We start from the raw sequence: 20302 nt of genomic DNA, 5'->3' as shown, positions 1-20302 counted from the left end.
AACATATACAACAGTTAGTAGGAAGGAGAGTATGATAGTTGAAAAGCAGTCATCATACTCATTTAGTCACGGAATTGAAGTAAATGATGACAACAAATAATTACCGTATATACACAGTATAGTAAAGATACGTAAAAACCCTGTAAAATTCAGATTCATAATTTCCTCCAGAGTATGTGCAACAAAATCACTGGCAATGAAACTATAACACATTTATAAATTGATTTACAAGCTGTACAAAAGATATTGTTATAAACTAAATTTATATACAGGAATCAACCGAATGTGGATATGTGATAACTCAGAAATGTGCAGAAAGGATATTGCTTCCATCAACCACAAAAGAAATGCAAGAAACGTAGCAACATATGAGTTTTCAACGTTATACACGAAGATCGAACACGAGGATATAAAAAAGAAGTTGGAATAGACAGTGCAAGTTGTTTGTAAAGGATTGAATAAGAATATGATCGCAGTAGGTGAACACGAAGGATACTGGGTATATAAAAGAGATGGCAAAAACTTGACTTTCTCAGAGGATCAGATAATAGATACGACAAATTACCTGGTAGAAAACTGCTCATTTACTTGTGGAAATATGGTTTTCAAACAGTGCATAGGAATACCCATGGGAACAGACGCAGCCCCATTCATGGCAAATCTATACTTGTATAGTATTGATTTCAAGTGGATGGAACTGATGCCAAAAGTTCAATATTCAGTAGCGAAGAAATTTAACAAAACTAGACAATTCACTGATGATCTAATATCTTTAAACAATGATGGAGAAATGAATACAAGGACAAAAGAAATATATCCGGAAACACTAGTATTAAATAAAGAAGACACCGACCACTGCCAAGCAAGCTGTTTGGAAATTAATATCAAAATAGAAAACAAAGGTATTTCAACAAAACTCTATGATGAAAGAGATTATTATAATTCTGAAATTGTTTCATATCCAAATTTGTCGGGAAACATACCTAGAGTTCCAGCGTGCGGTGTATACATGTCTCAGTTGATACGGGTCGCAAAGGAAAGTACGGTACAAATTGGAAAACATTACAGCAAGAATCCAACAGATCACAAGAAAATTCCTCAGTCAAGGATTTTTCAAAACAGAATTACGTAAGACTTTAAAGAAAACGTATCACCGTCACCATAACTCCTTCAAACACCTGAAAGGAGATACAAATAGTCTTACAATAGAAAGATTTGATTCTGCTACGGATACAATAGTATCCCAGGGCCGTCGACGGGCAGTTAATGCTCATGAGATCCCCCCTGGCTCTGTAGCAGATTAAGACTAACAACAAAAACCAGTTATACCTACCAATTTGGACTCAACTGGATGCTACTCAATCGACCATAACAACAACAAACTATTCCTCCCAATTACAACGACCAGTTACACCTACCAATTGAGACACAACTGGATGCGACATAATCAATGATGACAACAACAAACCATTCCTACCAAACTGAACTCCACTGGAAATGGCTCCTTTGTCCTATCTTTTCATATGTGTGTGTGTGTGTGTGTGTGTGGAAGGAATGTAAAGGGAGAGAAAATTGGGGTTAAGTGAGGAATTAATGAGAGAGTGAGGGAGGAATGTAAAGGGAGGGAGAAGGGGCATGAGTGGGGAATGAGTGTGGAAGTGGTAAGGCAGGTAAAGGGGGGGGGGGAGAGTGAGGGATGAATTGGGAGTGAGTGGGGAAATGGTAGGAAGGGAGCGTGAAGGATGAGTGGGGAGTAAGAGTGGTAATGGAGATGGAAAGTGAGGGAAGGATGAGCGAGCAGTTGAAAATTAGTAAATTTACGTGCTTACATTCCTTTTCACCTTAATTTGTCTCAGACTTACGTCTTTTTGCAGCTTCTTTCACGCATCTTAGTCGTGGGATACGACAAACCTTCGGCGTTACATCATTTCTGTGACTAGCATCATTCTATTATTGCAAATTAGTATTCACGATGGAGAGATGGCAATTTTAGGCCAAGTTAGAGTAAAATTTTGTCAAAAGAACCAAGGATCAAACAATTTGCGGTAATTTTTTTAAGTTCTTCGATAAAACTGTGTTCCCATTAAAAATATTGAGCGAAAAAACAAAGAAACACGGTTTAAAGAAGAACTGAATTTACTTATCTTTAGCCCATCAAGTGAAATTTGCTGCATATTACCAAGAGGGTCATAAAATTATGGTTAGAGATCTTGAGTGAATGATTAGCAAAGCATCACCGAGATTTTATCCCGCAAATGTTCGCAATTATACTAACTTATTTTGCTCTAGGATGTGAAAGCTGTCGGTTTTCTCTAAGTTAATCAAGACTGTTATCCAATTCACTGTCTGGGTTTTTCCCATAGCGAAAGAAAACCAGCTGGTTATACTAGGAACTTGATAAAAAAAGCTTGGTAGTAGTGAAAGGATAACTAGTTTTAGTAGAGATTTTTACATTCTTTCACCATGAGAAGTGCCCAGAGGTGAAGAAATCTTAAGAGGCAGCACGTATGAAATGAGTTGTATCTGAATTAATTTTTCTAATGAGTTTACCTGACTCTTCGCTGTGGAAGGGAAGGTGAGTCGAGGGAAGTGGAGAGGTGTGGATTCCGTCTTTTATAGGGAGATGAGACCGAGGAGGATGTAAGGGAAGAGGGAAGGGGGAATGTACAGAAGTAAGGATGAGACAGTGGGGGGGAAATGGTGGTGAGTGGAGGGAAGGAGGAAGGAGAGAGGAGGAAAGATGGGACGGAGAAAGGACTTAACGAGTTTAAGGGGGGGGGGACGGTGAGAAAGAGAGAGGAGGCAGGGGAGGGGGGAGCAGAACTGGCATGGACCTTGAGATAGGAAGGGAGAAAAGTAGTGAGAATAAGTGGGTGTGGTGGAGGAGAGGAGGAAAGACAGTGAGAGAGAGAGAGGAGAAGGTGGGGGAGGCGGTGGCTGAATCGGTAGAGAGGCGGCCTGCAGTCCTGATGGACCCAGGTTCGAATCCCGGCTGAGGCAGGGAACAGTTTACGGATTCGAAGTTCATTAAAAGCAGACTTTCCTGATCTACCAGATGACCCGCCGACATGTTGTAAAAATACCCCTGCCAATACCAATACGCCAGTCCTGCATGAGACAGCCCTAGCATGAATTCAATATGGACGGTGGGTGTTAGTGCCGAAGCCGAAGTGGTGAAATGTGGAGGTGTAGGAGGACTACTGGGCCTTGGGATAGGCTACTGCCCCCGAGATATAGGCCTTGAAGCCTTTGCCCAGAGTCGGACACATAAAGAATAAAGAAAATAAAGAAGGAAAGAGACAATGTGTGTGTGTGTGTGTGTGTATTTTCATGGTGATTTGCTGTTAGTAGTTCAGAGTTACTTTTTTCCCAGAGTGTTTTAGTTCAATAAAAAAAGCTTGGAGATCAGAATTTTAATACACACACACACACACACACACACACACACACACACACACAGAAAGAGAGAGAGAGAGAGAGAGAGAGAGAGAGAGAGAGAGAGAGAGAGAGAGAGAGAGAGAGAAGGTTACTGAAACTACATGAAAGGACATAATTGCCTTAGAAAGATTTTTTGTTTTGTTAGAGGTATCTCCAGTCGAATTTATATTCCTTAGGTGAGACGTGGATTAGATCCTGGATTCATTAACCTCGTTACTGCCAAATTTCCCAGCTAAAGTGGAAACGTAAAGACTGGTCGTAATAAAGATATAATAAAATACATCGTTTCACCTTATCCATCCATCAGCTCTATTTCCATAATGTTTTCGCCATTTATTCTACGCCTGTAAGTGTGATAGGAGTGTGAGTTCTCAGTATGTAAGGTAAAGGACACAGTTAATCAGAAGAGTATTAATACACAGGTGACAGGTGGTTTCAGTTTGTTGCGTTATTGTGTGTGTGTGTGTGTGTGTGTGTGTGTGTGTGTGTGTGTGTGTGTGTGTGTGTGTGTTTTAACCCGATTATTTCTGAATGAATTGTTTTCTTCTTATATGGCAGAAAGTTCTTTCTTCATGTCTTGCTGATTAAATGTCTTGTCATGTATAACTATAAGGAGTTGATGGAAAATATTTTCATACGTTCATTGTTTCAAAGTTTTTAGAGGGAAGGATGTAAAGATGATTTTCTGATTCTTGATGAATAGGAGAGAGACTTGGTGAAGGAGAACCCTGAGGAACACCACAACCAACAGGCTTTAGAAGATTTGTGGCACTTGACTACAATTGTCCTCGTTATTATTATTATTAGTATTATTATGATGATGATGATGAGGAGGAGGAGGAGAAGGAGAAGGAGGAGGAGGAGGAGGAGGATATGATGATGATGAGGATAATTACTTGTGTTATTATTGTTGTTGTTATTGTTATTATTATTATTATTATTATTATTATTATTATTATTATTATTACCTATTATTATTATTTTCCATCCATCATCATCCATCATCCAAGCCCCATGAGAAGCGTGGGAGCCCGGGGCTAGGGAAGTTGGTCCTGACATTTAAGATGAGAGTGACCAGCCTCACTCATCCCTGAGTGGCATTACGTAAGCAGTAAACCTCAACCACCCCTTGGATATAATATTTCACCAGCTCAATCCGATTGGAGTGCTTTAAGGATACATGTGACTGCACTGAACTAGACAAAGACTTTTCATGAGATGTTTAAAGTATTATATATATATATATATATATATATATATATATATATATATATATATATATATATATATATATATATATATATATATATATATGAATTATTTCTGCTATAGATGCAGGCAAGCCAAGTGAATAATCTGGACTGTTTCGCAGCTACGCGACAGTTGAACATATTATAGTTATTAAGCAGGTAACTAAGATAACTTTTAGACATGAAAGAGAGTTTCGTGGATAAAGGAAAAAGGTAGATAATCTGGACAGGTCAAGTCCATGGCACAACACAACAGACGGACAAGCAGGGCAACGGCGAGGCAAGCACGACATGTGTGAGAAGAAGAGCCAGACAAGGAGGAAAACTGAGATATGAAATGGGGAAATTTCCTGTATTCGATGGACTAGGCTAATAACTAGTACTGTAGGACGGGATGGAAAAAGATGAAAGAGGTCTTTGCCCTACAGTGGAATGACTCAGGCTGCTGTTGTGTGTGTGAGTGTGGGGGGAGGGGCTGGACGCGAATGCTACGTAAGTGTTTAATGTGTATCCAAGTGTCTAAGTGTGCGGCCACACTTGCTCGAAACATTTGATCGACAAGAGGAAACGAGGCTCAGAGGTCAGTCCAACGTTAAGACTCAGACACTGTACTGGCTATAACCCTGTGTGTCGCTTTGTCTCGTCGATCACTTGTTTCGAACACGTGTGGCAGCACCTAACACCAGCTTGCAGGCTTCTTGTCCGTGTACTTAAACATGTGTTCTTCCTTCCACACACCTACCACAGGCAAATGATTCACGCCACGCCAGCAGATAATTATAAACTTCATTACCTTAAAATTACTTTCCTGAATTCACCACCCTTATCTTACCTTTCAGCTAATTACAGGAGTAATTGGCAGTGTCAGATGTGCTATTGTTTCGGGAATTATTTCTAAGATGAGTAAATCTGAGAAGGAGTGAGGTTTAGTTGAAAAAATAAGTGGTAAGAGAGAATTCAGGTGCGCGGAAGGAGGAGGAAATGAAAGGCAGAATTTGGTGGAGGTGCTATTGATGGGCCGACCCTGACTATAAGAGGTAATAAAAATTATTAGAAAGTACTCAGACACCGCATACCTCGGCCAACGCCATTGCCATTAAAAGGGATCCGGATCCGTGGATAAAAGATCCGGATCCACCCCTAAATTTCATCAATTCTTTCTCGACCCATGGCCGACCTTTCCACAAACCATCATTGAAACTCAGAGAGAAATTTTGGAAACATTGTGCGGGATATACTGGATCCGTATCCGCCCCCTAATTTAATAATTTCTTTCATGGCCCATGGCCTACCTTTCCGCAAAATTTCTTTAAAATATATTCATAACTTTTTGAGCAACCTCGAATCTGGATCCGTGGATGTAGGATCCTGATCCGGATCCGATTCTAAATTTAAACAAGTCTATCTTGGTCCATGGCGCACCATTCCAAAATATCTCAGTGAAATTCAAAAATAACTTTTGGATATTGTGAGGGATACACCGAAACCGAATCCGGATCCGGACCAGAATTTACTAATTTCTTCCTCGTACCATGGCCCACCCTTCCACAAAATTTAATCAAAACTGATTCATAACTTTTTCGGTAATCCAGGATCCGGATCCGTGGATATAGGATCCGGATCCAGATCCGTCCCCTAATTCAAACAATTCTTTTTTTTTTCCATGGAGTACCATTCCACAAAATTTCAGTGAAATTCGTAGAGAATTTTCTGAGATATTGTGCGGGATATCCCGGATCCGGATCAGGATCCGGCAAAAAATGTATTAATTTCTATTTAGGTTTATGGCCCACCCTTACACAAATTTTCATCAAAATCAGTTCATAACTTTTCGAGTGATCCTGCTAACAGAAAAAACAACCAGTGTGGGGTAAAACATAAACTTCTTGGCGGAGGAAATCATAATAATAATATAATAATAATAATAAAAATAATAATAATAGTAATAATATATCATCATCATCATCATCATCATCGCGGAGGGTTAGTGTCCCTCCCCGGAAAACAATTAACTAAAAAGACAAACAATAAGCCTCGGACAAGGACTGACCAAAAGATGACGACCCAGGACCGGACAAAGGACATGATAATCGGAACATGGAATGTAAGGGGAGCGAATGATAAGGTGAATGAGAGAGAGATTGTCCAGGTGCTTGAGGGTGCGAAAGTTGATGCATGTGGAATAACTGAAATTAAATGGGGAGGTGAGAGTGTGAGAGAATGGGTGTATGGATGGGGTATATGTACAGGAGTAGGTGAGAATGAGAGGGCAAAAGAAGGAGTATGTATAGTTGTGAGTAAAAGATGGAAGAAGAACATAAGAGAGTATGGATCAGTTGGGTCAAGGATTGTGTGGGTAAGATTGAAAGTTGGACTACAAATGTGGGCGATTGTGTGTGTGTATGCGCCAATGCAAGATCGTGCAAGGAGAATGAGAGAAGAGTTCTGGACAAATGTGGAAGTGTGCATGGAAAAGTTTGGAAGGAATCAGAGAGTGTTTTTGATCGGTGATATGAATGGTAAAGTAGGGAATGTGAAGGTGGATGGAATAGTTAGTGAGTGGGGTGTGCCTGCTGAGATAGATAAGAATAGCAGTGCAAAGGATAGAAGTTGTGGGAGCAATGAAGAAAGTTAAATTGGGGAAAGCCCTTGGAATTGATGGAGTGTGTAATGAAATGCTGAAGCATGGGGGAGAGATAGTAGTAGAATGGATGTGGAAGATGTGCAGATTGGCCTGGGAGGAAGGTAGAGTCCCGGAGGATTGGAAGTCAGGTATAATTATTCCCTTGTACAAAGGAAAAGGGGAAAAAGAAGTGTGTGGTAATCATAGAGGCATTTGTCTTCTTAGTATAATAGGAAAAGTGTATGGTAGGATACTTATTGACAGAGTTAGAGAAAGAACAGAAGAATTAGTTGGAGAAGAACAGGGAGGCTTTAGGAAGGGAAGAGGTTGTGTAGATCAGATATTCATTCATAGATCTTTAGTGAAAAAGTTTCTAGAGAAGGAAAGAAGATGTATGCGGCAGTCATGGATTTGGAGAAAGCATATGACAGGGTGGATAGACAAGGATTGTGGAAAGTATTAAGAATATATGGAGTAGATGGGAAGTTGTTGCATGCTGTGAAGAGTATGTATGATGGTGCTAAGGTTGCAGTGCGTGTGTTTGGTGAACTGAGTGAATTTTTCTCTTTGAAGGTTGGGTTGAAACAGGGATGTGTCATGTCTCCATGGTTGTTTAATCTGTACATGGATGGGGTAATAAAAGAGGTGCAAGGTACGATAGTGGATGTTGGAGTGGCCCTGGTGAGAGGGTAGTGTTTGGAAACTCACTGTACTGTTGTTTGCAGATGATACTGTGTTGTTAAGTGAAGACGAGGTAGAGCTGCAAGGCTTGGTGGATGAGTTTGGGAGAGTGTGTAAGAAACGGAATCTAAAGGTGAATGTAGGGAAGAGTAAAGCGATGGTCTTTGAGAGAGGTGAAGTCAGTGAATGTACAACGAGGTTGGATGGTGAGGAATTGGAAAATGTGAGTACGTTTAAGCACTTGGGTAGCGTGATGAGTAAGGATGGAGGTTTGGAGGGTGAAATGCTTGAAAGGGTACAGCAGGGAAGAAAGGTTGCTGGTTCCTTGAAAGCAGTGATAAGAAGCAGGGAAGTGAGCATGGAAGTGAAAAAGTTACTACTTTTTTTTTTTAATGCGAGGAACAAGGAACCAAAGGCCAAGAGACCGCAGTAATAGTTCCCTCCAGGAGAAAAACAAAATACAATAGAGAGTCAAATTCAAGATCCGATCATTTTGAGATGCCTGGACACACTGCATTTGAAAGACTGGAGATCATAGGCAGCAGGAAATACAGACAGAGGGAGACAGTTCCAGAGCTGACCTGTTGCATAAATGAAAGACTGGGAGTAACGGTTAACTCTTGCATTAGAGAGTTGGACAGAAAAGGGATAAGAGTTTGCTGCCAGACGGGTGCTACGCGCCCATCGTAGAGGTGGAGGAATGCAAGCAGACAGTTCAGAGGAGCAGTGACCATTAAAGTAGCGATAGAAAAGAGATAAAGATGCAACAGTGCAGCGAAGAGACAGAGGTTGAAGGAAGTCAGTAAGAGGAGGAGAGTTAATGAGACGAAAAGCCTTTGACTCCAACCTATTGAGAAGAGCTGTATGTGGGGAGCCTCCCCACACATGAGAGTTCTACTCCACACAGGGGCGGATAAAACCACTGTATAGAGTCAACAATTGCGCAGGGGTAAAGAAAGAGCGAGTCGGCTTAGCACACCCAATCTCTTGGAAGCAGATTTTACAAGAGATGTAATATGATCTTTCCAAGATAAGTCCCGAGTAATTGAAACCCCAAGCATGTTCAAGGATGATGCAGGATTAAGCTGAATATTATTAAACATTAGTGGGTATACCTGTGGAAGATTTTGTCGGGTTGATAGGTGTAAGAACTGAGTCTTAGATGCATTAAAGACAACAAGATTATTTTTACCCCAGTCAGAGATACGAGCCAAGTCAGACATTAGGTGTGCCATAGCCTCATCCTTTGTTTGTTGAAGTAACTGTTGAGATGGGCGTTGCGGGAACCGAATGGAAAGGTGAAGGGTGGAGTCATCAGCGTATGAGTGGATAGGGTTAGATGTGCAGCTTAGAAGATCATTGATGAATAAAAGGAAGAGAGTTGGTGATAGGACAGAGCCCTGAGGAACACCACTGTTGATAGATCTAGGAGAAGAACGATGGCCGTCTACAACAGCGGCTATAGAATGACCAGAAAGGAAGCTAGCGATGAAGGCACAGATAGAAGGATAGAAACCGTAGGAGGGCAGTTTGGAAATTAAAGATTTATGCCAGACTCGATCGAAAGCCTTTGAGATGTCAAGTGTAATGGCAAAGCTTTCGCCAAAGTCCCGAAAGGAGGATGACCAGGAGTCTGAAAGGTAAGTGAGAAGATCGCCAGTGGAGCGTCCCTGACGGAACCCATACTGACGATCGGAAAGAAGGTTGTGATAGGAAAGATGCCTTACAATTTTTCTATTAAGAATTGACTCGAAAACTTTTGAAATACAGGACGTTAAAGCAATTGGATGATAGTTCGAGGGTTGGGAGTGGTTACCCTTCTTTGGGACTGGCTGAATGAGAGCAAACTTCCAGCAAGAAGGAAAGGTACAAGTTGACAGACAAAGGCGAAAGAGTTTGCCTAGGCAGGGTGTAAGCACAGAAGCACAGTTCTTGAGAACAACAGGAGGGACCCCATCAGGCCCATATGCCTTGTTAGTACTGAGGCCAGTGATGGCAGAAAATACATCAACTGAAGAAATTTTAATGTCAGCCATGAGGAAGTCAGAGGGAGGAAGTGATGGAGGAACAGCGCCGGAATTGTCTAAGGTAGAATTGGAGGAGAAAATCTGTGCGAAGAGATCTGCTTTATCAGTAGAAGAAATAGCGTTAGTCAAAGAATATGAGAAAGGAATGTATGACAGTATTGTGCTACCAACTCTAACGTATGGAGCTGAAGCTTGGACGTTGCTGGAAGGACACAAGTCAAGAGTGAGAGCAGTGGAAATGAGTTATTTAAGAGGAGCCTGTGGAGTCACGTGGAGAGACAGGCTGACAAATGAGGATATAAGGGAGCTTTTTGGTGTGGATGTGGATGTGATAGGAAGCTTTAGGAGGAATACACTGAGGTGGTTTGGCCATGTGGAGAGGATGGAGGGTGAAAGACTGACGAAGAGAGTGTATGTGAGTGAGGTGGAGGGGGGAAGAGGGAGGAGGAGGCCGAGGATGAGATGGAGGGATGGAGTGAAGAGGTATATGAGAGAGGGGGGTGTGAGTTGGGAGCGGGGCGTGAAATGGCGGGGGACAGGGCGACGTGTAGGCGATTTACTTGTGGCCACCCCGAACGGGATTGAGGCGTCTGGCACTAGATAGATAGATAGATAGATCATCATCATAATTATAATGACACTCCATCCATCCAATATCCAGTTCTATGTTGCCCGATGGAGAGCGGGCTAGGCAAGTTGGTTCTGACATTTTAGATGAATGACCAGCCTCACTCATCCTTGAGTGGCATTATGCGTAGTTGTAAGCCCCAGATACCCCTTGGATATAAACCTGCACGGGCTCAATGCGATCGGGGAGCCTTAATTACACACAAAACCACCTGGCGCCATAATTTAGTTATATGGTTACAATCCAAAGGCGTAAATGGTTTCCTGGTGTACAGGACACCATTTGCCTTGTCTTTCAGTTCAGAACACCCATAGGCAGAAGGAAGAGGAAAGAATGAAGGAAAGAAAGACAGAAGAGAGGGTGTAAAGTCACCTGTAGGAGGAAGGAAAAGGAAGGAATGAAGGAAAGAAAGAAGAAGAAGGAAGGAAGAAAGCATATGAGACACCCAATAATTACAAATAATAATGCAAGTAATCATCATCAACATCATCACCATAATAAATCAAAAGCACTGATAGAGCATATATCTTCACCAATGCCATTGCCATTAAAAAGGATCCGGATCCGGATCCGTGGATATAGGATGCAGATTCGGATCCGGATCCGCCCCCAAATTTAATAATTTCTTTCTTGCCCCATGGCTCAACTTTCCACAAAATTATATTCAAATTTACTAAGAATTTTTTCAGATGTTGTGCGGGATACATGGGATTAGGATCCGCCCCAAATTTAATCATTTTTTACAATGACCCCTGGCCCACCCCACCACAAAATTATATCAAAATTTGTTCATAACTTTTGAGTAAAGATGCTAACAGACAGACAAATAAGCAAACAAACAAACGTCGGTAAAAACATAACCACGTTAGCGGAGGTAATAATAATAACGGTGACAACAGTGATAGAGTCTCACAAATTTTCTAAAGCACTCATGTGTGGTGCTCCTCAGGGCTCTGTTCCTGCACCAAGTCTCTCCTGTTCAACAAGTATCAGAACACCATCTTTACAACCTTCTCTCTTTACGTTTTGAAACTAGAAGGCACCTCCGCCAATGATATTGCAACTAAAAAGGATCCGGATTCGGATCCACCCCAAAATTTAACCAATTCTTTCTTGGTCTATTGCCCACCATTCCACACAATTTCATTGAAATTCATTGACAACATTTGGAAATATTACGCGGGATACTCTGGATCCTGATCGGGCCAAAAATTTAATCAATTCTTCCTCGGTGCATGACCCCCCTTCTACAAAATGTATGAATTAAAATTCATACATGCCTTTTAGAATAATCCTACACACAGAAAGACAGACATACAGACAGACAAAAAAAACAACTCGTGATAAAACTTAACCTCCTAGGAGTAGCTAACAATGAACCTATGAACGTATTCTCAAGTAACTCCTCATACTTATACATGACCAGTAATTTAATCAGTACGGAATGAAGAAAAAACTTTATGCCACATCTGAAATAAACAAATCTTTCAGAAATATTGTAAATACACACACACACACACACACACACACACACACACACACACACACACACACACACACACACACACACACACACACACACACACACACACACACACACACACACACACAATAAGCAACAAAGCGAAACCACTTGTTAGGCTACGTGTGTAATGAAACCACCTGTCACGTGTGTATTGAAGCCACCTGTCATCTGTGTAATTATAGTATTATGATTAAGTGTATCTCCTACCTTATTAGTTGCTGGTAACTCACACTCCTATCTCATTACAGGTGTAGAATAAATGGTTACAATTTTATGGTGAAAGAATTGATGTGTGCATTAAATGGGAAGAAGTATTTTATTACATTTTTCCTCATAACAGTATTTATTTTTAAACTCCTGCTGAGAAATCTGGCAGTAAAAAGGTTAATGAATGCAAAATCTAATCCATGTCTCCCCTAAGGTATGTAAATTCGTCTGAGGACACCTAAAAAAAACAGAGAAACGATCTTCCATTGACTTCTGTGTTCTACTATATACTTTTCCCAACCATGTGTGTGTGTTCTTACCTGATTGTTCTTACCTAATTGTATATTTACAGGAATGAGTCAAACTCGTACTGTCCCGTGTCTTAAACCATATTTATCGTACATATCCTTAAATTTGTGAATTGTTTTGACACACACTATTTCAATCAGTAGTGCATTCCACTGATCAATTGCTCTATTTGCGAAACTAAAATTCCTTACGTCTTTATCACCTCTCTTTTTATGCAGTTTTTTGCAGTGTCCACTTGCTGATGCTTCCCCATACGTTAAGTAATCATTTATGTCAATTTTCTCCTTCCCTGATATGCATTTATATAGCATAATTATGTCACCTGTTTTCCTTCTCTCCAGCAGTGTTTGTAGATTCAGTTTCTTTAGTCTTTCTTCTTAGCTTAGATCCCTTAAGATTGGTACCCATCTTATAGCGGCCCTTTGAACTTTTTCAATATTGTCTATGTGTTTTTTGAGATGAGAACTCCAGACTACTGATGCATACTCCAGGGTTGGTCTGATGAATGATGTTATCATTCTTAGCATGTTTTCATTTATGTATGTAAACACTATTCTCATATTGGCAAGCAGTGTATACATGTTCCGTACCTTCTCACTGATGTGGTCAGCCGGAGATAGTCTGTTATTGACAATCACACCAAGGTCCTTCTCTCTTTCTGATGTGTGTAGGGTTTTGTTTCCTAATGTATAATCCCAACAGGTCTTTTTCCATTTTTACCAAACTTGATTACATGACACTTGTCCACACTGAATTCCATTTGCCATGTATTACTCCATTCATGAAGTTCATTTAATTCTTTTTGTAGCTCTTTACAAGAGTCTGTGTTAGTAATTCTCCTTTGTATTTTTGCATCATCTTCAAACATATTTAGATAGCTTTCATTTCCAGTGTTACTGTCTGTATCATTTATATACACTAAAAACATGATTGGTGCCAGCACTGAGCCCTGTGGAACTCCACTAGTTACTTCTCTCCATGATGAGTAATTTCCCCTTAGTACTGTTCTCATTTCTCTTTTTATGAGAAAATCTTGCATCCATGAATACAGTTTGCCTCGAATTTCTCCTTGATGGTACAGTTTCCATAAAAGTCTTTGGTGTGGTGCTGTGTCAAATGCATTCTTGAAATCTAAATAGATACTGTCCACCCATCTTTCTCTTTCCTGTAATGTGACTGTTACTCTGTCGTAGTAGCTCAACAGATTAGTAACACATGATTTTCCTTTTCTGAAACCAAACTGTTTTTCTGTTATCATACTGTGTTCTTCTAGGTGATTTACCCAAGCTTTTCTTATAAGCTTTTCTAATACCTTGTTTACAACACTGGTTAGTGATACTGGTCGGTAGTTGAGTGGATTTTGTCTATTCCCTTTCTTGAATAAGGGAACAATGTTTGTTTTCTTCCAAATATCAGGTAGTTTACCTTGACTCAAGTATTTCTTGAAAAATAAAAATAATGGTTTACGTCTTTGCACATTCACGTAGCACCCAACATGAAATATCATCAGGATCATTTGCTTTTCCTGTCTAATTTACTTAGCGCCTCTTGTATTTCTTTTTCTGATATTTGTATATCTGGTAGTATGTGTGGGAATGCACGTTCCACATAATCCCTCTCAAAATGTTTTTCCTCTGTAAAAACTGATTGGAAATTCTTGTTTAGTGCTTCATAAATATCGTTCTCTTGTGTATAGGTGATTCCATCCTCCTTAATGGATTGTATTTTATCTTTAACTTTGGTTTTGCTTCTGATGTAGCTGTAAAATAGCTTCGGTTGATCACTACTTTTATTTATGATATCCTCCTCAAACTGTTTTTGGGCTTCCCTCCTTATTCTTGTATAATCGTTTCTTGCCTGTTTGTAATTATTATATGCCCTTTTCACTATTCTGTCTTCTGTATCTATTCCACAACAAATCTCTTCTTTTGATTTTTTACATTCTGTATTGAACCATTTCTTTATTTTCTTTTCTGCTTCTTTGTGCTGTGGGATGTACTTCTGGACTCCTATTTCATAAAGTTCACAGAATTTTTCATATATAGGATTTAAATCTTGTCCTCTAAGCTCCTTTTCCAAAGCAATTTCGAAGAGGTACTTCTTTAGGTCATGATACTTTCCCTTTTTATAGTTTAGGCTCTTTTTGTAACTTTCATTGCTGTTATCTATGTCATATGCAATCCTGAAATTGCAATTTAGTAGTGCATTGTCGCTTTTGCCGAATGGAGGGTGATATATCAAACTGTCAATATCGTTTTCTTGCCTAGTAAATATGAGATCTAGCATTTTTGGCACATCGAGTTCTCTTTTTCTGGTACTTTCCCTTATATGTTGCGTTAGGAAAAACTCTTCCACAAGATCCAGGAGGTTTTAGTCCCAACAGCTTTCTTGGCTTATTATATCTAGAGTATTCCAATTCATATTTGTATTAAAATCCCCAGTTAGTATAATTCTTTTCGATTTCTCTTCCATTTTATGTAGTAATGCTCTGAAACTCTGAACTGTACTCTCCGCCAGGTCCTCATATTCGTCTCTTTCCTATGTGTTTGATCTGGGTGGCATGTACAAATTGGCTACAAGTACTTTCCCTTCAGATGTATTGATCTCTACTGCAATCAGTTCTACTTGTGAGGATATATCTAATTCTATTTCTTTGACTTTTTGATTTTTCTTAGTTAATATTATAATTCCTCCTCCTTTTTTTAGCTTGTCACTTCCCGAGCACTTTCGCACCTCTGAAACCCCCCAGTCCTGAGCATTTTTGGATTTTTTTTTTTTTTTTTTTGGCTTTTGGTGAGAAACATCGAAAATTCACAGAGAAATCGCTCACCTGAGGTTAAAAATACTCGATACAGGTAGGAGTACCTCCTTACCTTACAGGATTTTCTATCAGGCTGGCTGCAAAGAAAACGAGTTCTATGGGAGGATAGTTATTCCACACCACTTATAAATGGTATTTATTTATTTATTTGGTAAGAATTTATATGTAGTACGAGAGTATATTGGTTTTTAAACAGTAATATAGGCATTATAAGCATTGTTTCACTCACTAACTCATTACCATTCCTAACCTTCTTGTGCCACATTACCTGATCATCATTTCTGACTTTTTCTTCCTCTAATGCTATGTAAACTTTGTCCTCCACATTGTCATCGACTGGGGAATCACTCTGGCCCTGAACGTCTTTATTGGCCAGGTCACTGGTAACAGGTGAATTGCCAAGACAATAGGGGGGGGAGGTTATGCAGTGTAAGACATTGTCCCTGCTTGGCATCTTGTAGAGGAATAGCGGGTGTCCCATGTATACGTACGAAAAATCATGCGCGAAAATTGAAAATTGTGCAAATTAGGGACCTTGCAATTGCTTGACGTACCAGTACGTTGACAGGACTGGCAAATGCAAAATGTTGCAAAGTACCCATACGTCGATGGGACGTCTCGGTTTAAGTTTTTATCTCTTCTCCATATATTATATTCCTCTAAGTTTAGGATGTCATTCGATATCCTTGGTGTTAATTTTGTTTCAGAGTGGCATATTATATGTGGTTCATTTTCTCTGACATAATCATTCATCTCTAATAATTTAGATTCCATTCCATCCACATTTGAGTACATCAACTTAATCATCTTGTTTATATACTTGTCATGATTTGGTTCTACTACCTTCCTCCTTTTTATTCCCTTCTGTTTATGTACCACTTTCGTACCTGCAATCCAATTACTTTGTAAACAAATGTATTCTTCTCCTCCTCTGATCTTCCCTTATTTTTTGTTTTTGCTTCCTCCCTCTTCTCTTTCAGTAATTCCAGTTCCTCTTGTGTTAGGCATCTTTTTATCCATACATTTTTTAACTCCTTTTTCCATAAGATTCTTTGTATTTTTTAGTATCTCCTCCACGGTGTTTACACTCTGGAAGGTTACCTTTAGGGGTCTTAACTTGCTTTTCTCGCATTTCCCAAACCTTTTGTGTTCCTCTATGTCTTTACTACAGATTTCCTCTGATACTTCTTTCAATATGCCCATTACATTTGTCATCTCCTTTTTGTCTCTTGAGATCTTGTTTTTTACTTCTTCCTCATCTATATAAGTGTTTACTATAGATTTGTTAATATCTACTGAATCTCTGACTAACTTAGGATTGTTATGGATTATTCTTCTCACTTCCTTTTTAATGCTTTTTTTCTTCCACCCTTGTTTCCAAGTCTTTCTTTACTTTCACCCATCAGCATAAGTGGTTTCCACATCATTTTTGTAGCTTTGCACAGCTTCATTCACCTGTGTTATCTTCTCCTCAATATCACTGCTCTGATCTTTCAGACGGCTTACTTGCCTAATTGTCTCTGTATCATTTTTGAACTCTTCCATAATACTCTCGTGGTTGACCACTGTATTTGCCATTTCACTAATTTTCCTCTTAAGTGTACCCTCTTCAACTGTTAGCTCATTTATGGTTGTGTCTTTCTTGTTGACTTCCTTTCCTAATTTTTCTATTTCCTCCTTTTGCAAGTGCATCTGTTTCTTAATTTCATCAATCTCATTTTGAAAAGCCATCTCTAACCTGTGTACACGTTCAACCAGTTAGTTGTAAGTCTCCATTTCAACCAGTTCTTGGTAGAAATCATCATCCTGCTTTCTACCTTTATCCCTTTTCTTTTCCAAATTTGCTTTACTAAAGTATGTGGTCATTTTGCAGTACTAAAAGCACATATAGTACTTACATTCCCTTTGGCAGATCGTAGACTAAACAACGATCAGCTGATTGTGCGCATTCTTGTGTTGCTTGTTTACTTTTCTGTTTGACCAAGTCTTACTTAAAACTTCTTCTTTTTTATTTTAGAACACCATTTAGTCTACCCTTGTACAGAGCTTGACTCATATAAAGATACTTATATAGGTAATGCCACTGGCCAAGTTGGCCAGGTATAGAGCGATGTCGACGTGTGTCTGCTCTCTCTCGGTGCCTCGGTGTGTGTGTGTGTTAAATTCTGTTCTTCAAGTTTTTTTTCTTATTGGCATAAAACAGTCAGTGAACAACATAAGTCTTAACTGTTAACAGCAGATCACCTGGTAACGACGTACACCTGAGGAAAGTTCCGCCTTATACACCTGCCTGCCAATTCGGACCTTTATGCGTGAGACGACCACTAGTGAAGCAGTAACCATGACTCAAATGCCTGGTACCACTGTGAGGGAGGGGAGAGGTTAAGGGATCCTACCCCTCCCTCTTCCATCCCCATCCTTTTCACACACTTACCAGGTAGATGAACGTTGTCTACTTCATTACTACCACTTGTCTCACATTTCCTATTTCAAAGTGGTGAGCGAGTGTATAATGAGGAACTTTCCTCGGATGCACCAGTATGTGACTCTCTCTCTCTCTCTCTCTCTCTCTCTCTTTCTCTCTCTCTCTCTCTCTCTTTCTCTCTCTCTCTCTCTCTCTCTCTTCCACTATCCACTTTTCCCTCTTCTCTATCACCGTCTTACCTCCTTTCCTCCATTCCAGCCTCATCTCACTCTCCTTAATTATTTCCTTTTCAAGGTCATTGCGTGCTCTGCTCACCTTTTCTTCCCTCTTTCTTTCTCTTTCTCACCGTTTCCCCTTAACTCGCTCCCTAACTTCTCCGTCCCCTCTTTCCTCCACTCTCCTTCCTCTTCCCTCAACCGCCACCCATTCTCCCCCCACTATACCTCACCCTTACTGCTATACGTTCCCCCTTCCCTCTCCCCTTTCATCCTTCTCGGTATTGTTATGCTAGGTGTTTTAAGAGCGACTTCTCGTCCTCGAAACACCTGCTATATAGCCGGGTCCTCTTACCAGACCGGAGCTAGAATACACAATGAGAAGAGCAGGAGATAAAAACTCTAGGCAACAACCTTAAACGTATATCATCCAAATTACAACCTTCGTACAACATGGATGGGAGTTACACATGATACACTATTTATTATCAACTGTGCTGGATAAACTAGGGGGTCCCTACTGGTTGGTGGGTATCATGCAGGATACTAGCCAGTCAGAGGACGCTGCAAAATGAAGGATATTAATTCTCACACACTTTGTTATTTGGGCTCTGACATCAATCTGAACATAAGTGCATGTCTTACCATATATCACACAGTGGTAAGTGCACTAGTTCAACACCGTATACACACATAGGCACGTAGGCATACTAGATAATTACTAGGTCATTAGTTCAGCACTGTACATATACTGTATGTCTCATGAGCTCTACAGTCACTATAGGTCTGGGAAGTCACTATTACACTTGGCAGGCCAGGAAACTCTGGCCAGGCTGCAGAGGCCGGGTGATATCCAGGTGTTGGCCAGGTGTTGGAGGGATCCCAGCTGGTGTCCCTTCTTTCAAGGGCCATGTGACAACCCTCAAAGGTGACGTTGTTTGCTGCGAGCTGTGATCAGGCGTGGTGGGAGGCCCTGTACTCGTGGGGCCTGGTAGGGTAGTCTGGTCCTTAGGGCTTGGACCAAACAGCGTAAACAGGCACGCTTGTCTGCACCTACTGTGGGGAGAAGTTCGCCGTTGCCTGGGGCTGGAAATGGCATGCCCCAGGGTTGTAGGGGCGCCTCTGGGAGTCTGGTGTCTGCGGTCTCCCTCCAGTCGGGCTGCCATCAGGGTCGGACTGTGGTGTTGCCTCCAGCAGAAGTCCGTCAGGTGGTCGTGTCCCATGGGCACTGGCTGGATGGCACTCATTCCCGTGTACAGCACAGGACCTCACCACACTTCCTTCAGGCAGGAAGGTTCTTCCTGGGGGCTGCCTTGGTGGAGAGGGGCGGAGGAACGTCCCACTTGGCCACAGGAGGGGCGAGCTGAGCAAGGGTCATCCTTTGCTGGGGAAGTCACAGGGGGTGAGAAGCTTTGGTGGTGATGTCTCTCCCAGGCAAGGTTGGAGGCCGTCGCTGAGGTCCCGTAGGCAATACGGGGAGGGCGGCTAGAGGCTGTCCCTTTCCTGTCGGTGCGGCTGGAGGCCATCACCGAGGCCCAACTTCCAAGCAGGACCGTGGGCGAGGTGTGGGCGAAGGCCGTCGCCTGACCATGGGTGCAGCTGGAGGCCGTCACCTGTGTCCTGCAGGGGGAGTGATATGCAGACGCAGCGCGGGCAGAGGCCATCACCTACCTGCTGGTGTGGCTGGAAGCCGTCACCTGTGTTGTACTCCCTCAGGCAGCTGCAGAAGGAGAGGGGGCGTACCTGACTCTCCCCAGATGCGCCTGGAGGCTGTCGCTGGTTTCTGCAGGAGAGGGGAGGGGGTCGAGCAGCACCTGAGCGGCTGGAGGCCATCTCTATAGTTGTGTGGCTGGAGGCCGTCACGTTTTGGTGTGCAGCTGGAGGCCATCACGTTTGGTGTGCAGCTGAGGCCATCACTATTGTTGGAGCTGCTAGAGGCCGTCTCCTTGTTTGTGCGGCTAGAGGCTGTCACAGGGGTACTGCCTGGGACTGTCCTTTCAGCCCCACCCCAAACCTGTTGAGGGCTAGTCCGGTCGGAGGGTAGTGCGCGCAGACTGCAGCACTCCCACTGGGTCTGTTCCGAGGAATAGCGGCGCAAGGTAATTGGAGACATACGTCCGTATTGCCTTGACCTCGTGCATGCCTTCGGAGCC

At 41.5% G+C, this 20302-nt stretch overlaps 1 protein-coding gene across 1 annotated transcript in view; it reads left to right on the top strand.

The window, feature by feature from the left end:
• The window catches only part of LOC145416231 (uncharacterized), a 41235-nt gene extending 22511 nt beyond the window's left edge, over positions 1-18724 (top strand). Inside the window, exon 2 of the mRNA XM_080285239.1 lies at positions 18660-18724. Within this exon, the coding sequence (XP_080141365.1) occupies positions 18660-18724 (65 nt within the window). The remainder of the gene's footprint in view (positions 1-18659) is intronic.
• The last annotated feature ends 1578 nt before the right edge of the window (positions 18725-20302 follow it).

The sequence above is a fragment of the Coenobita brevimanus genome, chromosome 105 (genome assembly GCF_032717465.1).
Source record: "Coenobita brevimanus isolate Jiangsu-jjx chromosome 105, ASM3271746v2, whole genome shotgun sequence".
In the NCBI taxonomy this organism is placed as follows: Eukaryota; Metazoa; Arthropoda; class Malacostraca; order Decapoda; family Coenobitidae; genus Coenobita; species Coenobita brevimanus.
The sequence above is the reverse complement of the archived record's forward strand: the minus strand, read 5'-3'. Positions and strand labels throughout refer to the sequence as shown.